Raw genomic sequence first — 7678 nt, forward strand, 5'->3', positions numbered from 1 at the left:
TAAAATGCTTAAATTATCTATTTTGTCCTCATTTTTCAACATTTCTTAATCAGCCTTGCTTATTTAACTGTTGAACTGTTGTATAAAAGCAATATCACACGAGAGGTGGTGATGTTGTACTGTGATATCGTCACGGCTGTGATTGTCTTCGGCACGAGGCCGCAGGCCGAGTGCCTATGACCGAATCACAGCCGTGACGATATCACAGTACAACATCACTCCCTCTCGTGTGATATTGCTTAAATATATATATATACACACACTATAACTCACCAATAGTTTTCAACGTTGGTGTAGAGATGCATGCAGAAACACACACATTTTTGTTCGGAAGAAAAAACACCACTACTTTAAACATTATGAAAGACTTAATTATCGCCTATCATTATTACCTTTTCAAGAAGGTGGCTGAAGGAAGGAAAGAGGGAGGCTGAGCTTGCATGGGCCAACAAGTCCGCCATCAGTAGGAAACTGAAAAAATCCTTTTCTGATGCAAAGAAGCAAAATGACAAGCGGCTCTTCTACTTTTCCATATTCCATATTCACGTTTGGGAACATCATTGGAGTATGCATGGCTGCATTTAAAGGGTAATATTAGTGGAATATTAATTTTAATTAAATATGTAAACAGCTTAGAAGTAACATTGTCTTTTTCGGAATAAAAACCAGACTATTTGGTGCATGTAAACATATTCACTGATGCAGCTAAAAAAAAACAAAAACAAATGCAGTGATTTGACTGAATCATTGACTGAAACTCATGGCTTGAATCATTGACTTTTACCTAAATTGTTGGCTCAAGTTTTTTCATGGGATATGTTGACATTAAGAAATATTTATGTGCTACTGTATGAGTGTCTTGATTCAACCACTTATTGATAAAGTATGCTTAGCAAGGCACTTGATCCCAGTTACCATCAGTTTAAAACAGCAGATCTACAGGACTGGATTTACTGTGGCTGATTAGAGGCAGGCTGATTGTGTAGAACTGTATCTATGTGTCACACTGCATGAGTGTGTACAGGTGTGTTTCTGGAAAAACAGCACTGAACTCCATCAACTTTCCCAACCAAAATAGAGACGAAAGTTTTTCCTCCTGGGCGGGCTGCAGCAGAGGTTGGTGTATTGCATTAAGAAATGTCAGTCAAGCCCCAGCCTCCCCCTCACACTCCTACCCCGCCGGCTTTCAGTAGCTTCCTACGAAACTCCTCTGTTGGGTTGTTGAAGGTTAGCTTCTCACAGCGGAGATGATTGACAGGTGGGTGGCCCTCCAGGTGGAGGAACAGGTCGTAATCAAAGCGAACTTTCTTCGGTTCTTCCTGAGGAGAAGTGGCGATCCACACAGAGAGGGAAAAGAGGAGAAGAGTCACAGTCAGTCTATCACCAACATTACATTCTTTTATCAAAACCACCACAATGCCTTCAAGACTGTTTTCAAACTGACAGAGTTGTTGTTGAGTGATTTCTTCGGTGGGACAACAAAAGTTAAACTGATGTGTTCAGTTTAAATATGCCTTACAAAGCATTTCAAGCTACATATGTGGGAGGAAACTGCCAAAATGTTCATGATTTTTCAGAATGTGCACATTTACAGTGAGTTACTCACAACTAGGAAATCAATAAAAATACCAATGTACCACTTTATGGACTGACTTGCACATATTTTTGGATTTGTTCTGCAAGAAGGAATGTCATATCACAACCTCACGCACCTACTCAGTCATGTAAAATAGTACTACACTTGACAGTCTCTATACTTGCCATAGCTCCATAGTGAATTCTGAAACCTGAGCAGAGAGTTTGTTGTCATACCAGAAGGAAAATAGATTAAATCCTGAAACTGAAACTCAAATCCATTTTGATTTTCTGGCAGTTGTTTTCCCCTCCTTGAATAAAGGAAAAATAACATCTCAAAAAAAAAAGCATTTAGTGTGAAGTTGACCATGGTCAATTATAGAGGTATGATATCGATCCTCTATCACACTATATAGTTACACATACTTAAATATCACAACTATTTTCCAAAAACTCTAGATTAGAGGCACAAAATATCTGAATGAAAATGGGTTCTGTGGGTACCCACGAGTCTGTCCTTTATAGACTTGTCCACTTTATGTTAGTTTTGGGCACAAACTACACACTTTTTTGCATGCAATGTTTATTAAAGACGAGAAAAACTTCTACCACTTCTATGTGGTATATTCTGTTGACCTGCTATCTCCCCCAAAAGATCCCCTGTCCTCCTCAAAAAGACAAAAAAGGGTCTACAGTATGTGGGTCTCAGAGGGTTAATTGCGTGCTGCTATTTGTCTCTTCACACTGTTATAGCAGTGCAGCGCTAATCTAAAACATATAAATCTAAAATCCACGATCAAAAAGTATATATTTTTTTGCATTCATTTGATTCCCAATCAAAACACTCTGGTAAGAATTGCTTTACCTTATTAATTTGGACTTCAGAACTGTTTTGAAATGCAAAATTTTGAAATTTTAAACCTGCAATAAAAAGTGTTTAATTGCGATTAAAAAACATAATCGTTTGACATCCCTGAATAAAATATCTTTCCTTCAAATTATGCTGCTAGTAATGAAGTTGTTGACCTTCAGCCTATTCCTTTTTCATACTTCAACAGAGGAATAGGGATGGAGCGATAGGATTTTATTGATACTCCTTATCGGTTTGATTCTTTATACTTCAAAACTAAACGATAAAAATAGTATTTAAAAAACAAATAAATTGAGGCAAGGATTAGTAACAGTCAGTTTACAACAGCAAAGTCACTATATAAACTCAATATCTCACTCAAAACAAATCTTAAATATCAGCAAGATAAGTCATATTCTTGACATCACAGTACCAGTATCTGAAATTAACTTTTTGACACACCGGCCAAAGTGGTAGATGAAAAAATCTACCAGCCAAGCATTTTTTTCCAGGTCAAAATAATGAATTGTGTTTCTGTGTCAAATATATATTTGTTTCAGTGATTTTCATTGAGATAATAAGATGTTATGGTAAGTACAAACTTACACTGTTGGCCAAGAAAACATCTGAAGTAATCAATCAGTAATGCAGTGTAAATGTCTAGGGCATTTATTGTGAAATGTAAGTACTGAACGAGTTAAGCTGTAATTCACTGCCATTAACAAATGTGGTGGCAATACAGAGTTTGCCATCTTAGCTCAGACTATGGAGCCTCCGTGGTGTTATTTTTTACCTTCATAAGCAACTCACACCTGTCTGCTACACATTAGCATTTCAGCAGTTCATCTGGTGTCCTGTAGGGTAAACGGAGACGCAAAACTAGCAGCACTCCAGGTGTTCAGTTTTGCGGCACTGGTTAGACACGAGTAAAACACATGTAGTGTGTGTGTGTGTGTGTGTGTGTGTCAAACATCAGAACTGACAGCAAAGGAGCAGCAGAGCAGCACACTTGTGAATATCATCAAAACATGGTAAAGACTCTCAGCATAGTAATTAGTTACATGACTATTTTGATATAAACATTTACCCGCCAGTGTGGCAGATAGCCTTCCAACATTTACTCACCAAATGGAAAATCTACTGGCATTAGTGGGTGTTAATATTTGACTCTGCATTGACATCAGTCAGTATCAGTCATTCCTCCCCCCTCTGCTGCTGATGTGATTCACTGCCTGCGGGCAGTGCTGGTATATCTTAAGATAAGTGTCAAACTATGAGAAACACTTAAACTGTTAGATTGAAATATTACTTTCTACATGTTTATGGCTGTTGAACAGGTGTATTGATAAAGTATTGGCTTTATACTTGCTGAGGTTTTATTGCACTTACAATAACAAGTGTAACATTACTTGGAGGAGCAGCCCTGACACAGAGAGCAGAGGAGATGCTGCAGTGTGATAATAAATTACATCAAAATGTTCAAGTACAGATAAAAGAACTGCGAACATTGGAGCTTATTAATACTACGGTCTTAAATAATGCAGAAGGGGGTTAAGAGTAGGAGCTGCACGGTTTTGACCAAATGATACAATTTTGATCACTACTGAGATCATGATTATTTATTGATTTTACTTTCACATTTAAATAACCCGAGTGCTGCTCTTACTTACATGTGCTACAAATTTTGCGTCAAAATAAAATCCACCAATATATATATTCTTTTTAACAGTGGTCACGGGACAGTAATATGTACAGTGTCGCTGTTATGGATGTCTGAGATGACGCTGGATGAAGACGGGTATTTAGTGAGGTAAAGTTATCGACATTATTCTTATTGGCTTTCATGCATTCATTGTACTGCAGTTTGGAGTGTTTTTTCAGTTGCTTCAACATGTTGATCCAAAATTATTCATCTGGAAAAATCCAAAATACTTCTAAATAAAGAATGATGGTGGTTATTGGACGGATGATTTCTCAATTTACCCGTCTGCAGCCGCAACATTCAGGGAAGTTTTTCACAAGCTGCCGCTGCAGGGTGTGTGCCTGTAGCAGCTTGATATGCAGAGGAGTTTTCTATGAGTGAAACATGCATTTTAATCATCAATATACAGTTGATCACGTTCATTTAATTGTGTGAAATTAAAATCGTGATCATGAATAATATTTGATTAATTGTGCCGCCCTAGTCATGAGTTGTGCCTATACTTGAACGTAATAAAAGGCTCTGTGTTCTGGACCAAGATGGCAAAAACTGAACTGCATCCCACACTGTCAAAGACAGTGCATTACAGCCTCACTCTTTCATAGACATACACACACTGCAACACTTTGAATGCTTGCAATTTGAAGCAAATAATACCCCATAATTTTTTTTTTGCATTAGCAGCTAAAACAGACAGACTACGATGGAACACAATCCGTAGACGGAGCTCTTGCACCTATGTTTAAACACTGGCTAAAGGAACGCAATGTCCCTGGCTCAAGTTGGTCGCATGTCAGTCTTCTCCCTCCCCTCATTTCCTGTCACCTCTCTTCTAGCCACTATAAAACAAAGGCAGAAATTCCTCAAAAACTATATAAAAACAGTCCCTGGGTAAACACTCTTCAGACATCTCTGCCCATAAATAAACAAAAAAGTAAAAACCTCCTTATTAAAAGCCAAGGCATATATCAAAAGCACATTAAGAAACTGAGGGACTTAAAATGAATCTACTGTTGAAGATGTAAAACGTACAGTTTGTTGGCGAGTAGAATTGTAAAATGTACCTTATTTTTGAAGTAAACTTCAATAGGCAAAATGAAGCCTGCGTATCCAGACTCCTCCACTTTGTATGGTGGATCCTTGCACACTGAAATGAAAGAGAAATTTGCCATTAAAGAGAGGCCATTGACCTTCAACACAAGGTGACTTAGAAAACAGAGAGGCTGGTTTAAATTCATTTAGTTCTGTAAAAAGTAAAACAGCTGCCTCCTTTCAATCACTATGGAGCGCACAGCAGCGTTCTGTGTGTGAGTGTTGGTGGTTGCTGGGGGACAGGAGCTCTGATGAACACACATTATTACAATTATCACATTCTCTCACTATTCTGGACACAAAAATATATGAGTTTTGCCTTTGCTTCTGAAAGTCTTGTCATTTAATGAACTGAGCCACTAAACCTGCATCTCTGCTCTCATGAGATCTCATTAACTCCTATTTCCATTGTCTGCACTGATATCAAGACAAAAGCTGTGAACCAGGGCCTTTAAAGCTTGTGAATCCACTCAGCTCATGACAAGGAGAAGACTTCTCCCCTTGTCCCCACAGGCTTTAAAGACAAACAAACTCTCCGAGAGCTCAGGTGTTCTTCCCTGGAGGTGTGTGTTTGTCAGCCTCTCTCCCACTAGACTCCCCAGAAAGGTACCAATTAAGTTCCTGTATTTGGAGACCTGGGTGTTTTTACTGAAAGAGCGGATAAAAGCAAGTCTTAGCTGTGGTTCACCTTTAGGTAATGCCACTCTGATGCAAAGCATGAATAGAGGATAGTTAAGATGTCACAAGTCTGTAGCAACCACAGTGAAATGTATTATTCAGGCTGACTTGAAAAGTTCTTTCAAGTTCAGAAAAAATAAAGAAAAAGCTTTGACATTTTTTGGACATCTTATTTTAACATGCCTAATTCAGGGCTTTCTGTTTAGAATGGAACAATGATATTGCACCTTCAAAATATACTCTGGCACCATTAGACCATTACAGCTGTACTACCGCATCCAGGAATTTGAAGCAGAAGCCTATAATGTGACAAGTTAGTCAGTAAGTTGCTGAACCTCATTAGCTGCTTTCCTTGAGTTCACGGAAGTAACTTTGTCTATAGGCTACAGCACAACAAAGTAGGAAACAAAAACAATTAACACAAAAGACAGAAAATTTAACGTGACATCCTGCTTACTTACTTATCGTAGAAGCAGAAATATCAAGGAAGAATGACCAAATCAACAAAATCTACAAGTCTATAAAATCGGGCAGCCAAAACTCTGTGCTTCTCTAACACTCCTGGTGTGGTATGAAGCCATGCAGCGGACAGAACACAACTGGGTGGGAAGCCATGGAGGGCTGAGCACGGCGCAGCTGGCACCCGTGGAATTGTCCCCCCTGCTTCCTCACAGTCAATGGTAGCAAAGAGAAAGAAATCAACCGATTTACTCTTCTCATGTTGTGCCTAACTTTAGTGAACATATCTGGTATGGAATTAATCTGCAGATGCTCCAGTTAAAAACGAGAACAAACTTTTCAACAGATGTCAGTTTCTGACGTACTGCGAAGGCCAAAATGTGTTCTGCAACAGACGTTAAGGCTTCTTGTTTAGCCAAGGAAATTTCCGAAAAACTTGCGGTACTTACTGGCTGGTTAAGAGGAGAGAGGAGTCAGTAGTCAGTGACGGTATTGAAAAGACCAAGTTTTTCAACAATTGTGAATCATCACAACCACAAGAGGTTACTGAGCATACAGTCATACATGTGCACAAAAAAATATTAGGCTGATTGGTTCAATAGTTTCCCAGATTAGCTTCAGACAGACAGATACACACTCACACACGTCCAAACATACGTTCCCCGCCAGGCTTACACATTGCAAAGATAATTAGGTCTGCAACTAATGAATTTTCATTAATAGGTAATGTGATGATTATTTTCTCAATCAGCTAATAATTGTGTGGCTGATAATACAGTTGATTGTTGACTGACTAATCGATTAATCATTTCAGCTCTAATTGCAATATACAGCTATTGTTAATCAAGGTCATTCTCTACAATGAAAGCCTTAACTCAAGCTCCACTCACTAGTATTTTGGGAACTTTCATTAATATCTCAATGACTTCCTCTGTGGTGCTTATTAGGGCTTATTATTAGGGCTGTCGGTGGAAACGAAGCTTGTATTTACTTGTATTTCACAGATAAGAAACAATAAATTGTGAAGACAGTAAAGCCTCCACTAAAATAGCATTTTGTCTTGTGTGTGATTTATCCTTCAGGGATTTATACTGGGTTCTTATGAACAGAGGAAATCTCCGCTCGTTGCTAGGCTAATTTATACAATGTAAAATGCCATAGTAGTGATGCACCGAAATGAAAATTTGTGGCCGAAGCCGAATAAAATTAAACGCTTGGCCCAATACCAAATACCGAGTACCGAATACCGAATACCGTTGTTTAGTTTTTCATTAGTTTTTGCAGATGAACACCCTCCAGATTAGTGTTGTCATGGTACCAAA

The 7678-nt window shown here is 38.4% G+C and overlaps 1 protein-coding gene across 6 annotated transcripts in view; it reads right to left on the reverse strand.

Moving 5' to 3' along the window:
- mllt3 (MLLT3 super elongation complex subunit) overlaps positions 1 to 7678 on the reverse strand; it is a 92071-nt gene that overhangs the window by 40775 nt on the left and 43618 nt on the right. For 5 of the 6 annotated variants that reach the window (XM_050067641.1, XM_050067640.1, XM_050067639.1 and 2 more), the window contains exons 3-4: positions 5192 to 5274; positions 1176 to 1319 (exon numbers count right to left, since the gene is read on the reverse strand). In XM_050067641.1, coding sequence (XP_049923598.1) covers positions 1176 to 1319; positions 5192 to 5274 — 227 coding nt within the window. Of the gene's footprint in view, positions 1 to 392; positions 1138 to 1175; positions 1320 to 5191; positions 5275 to 7678 lie in introns of those variants that run through there. The other variant, XM_050067642.1, reaches the window with a different exon arrangement.

Source organism: Epinephelus moara, chromosome 17, assembly GCF_006386435.1.
Source record: "Epinephelus moara isolate mb chromosome 17, YSFRI_EMoa_1.0, whole genome shotgun sequence".
Classification (NCBI taxonomy): domain Eukaryota; kingdom Metazoa; phylum Chordata; class Actinopteri; order Perciformes; family Serranidae; genus Epinephelus; species Epinephelus moara.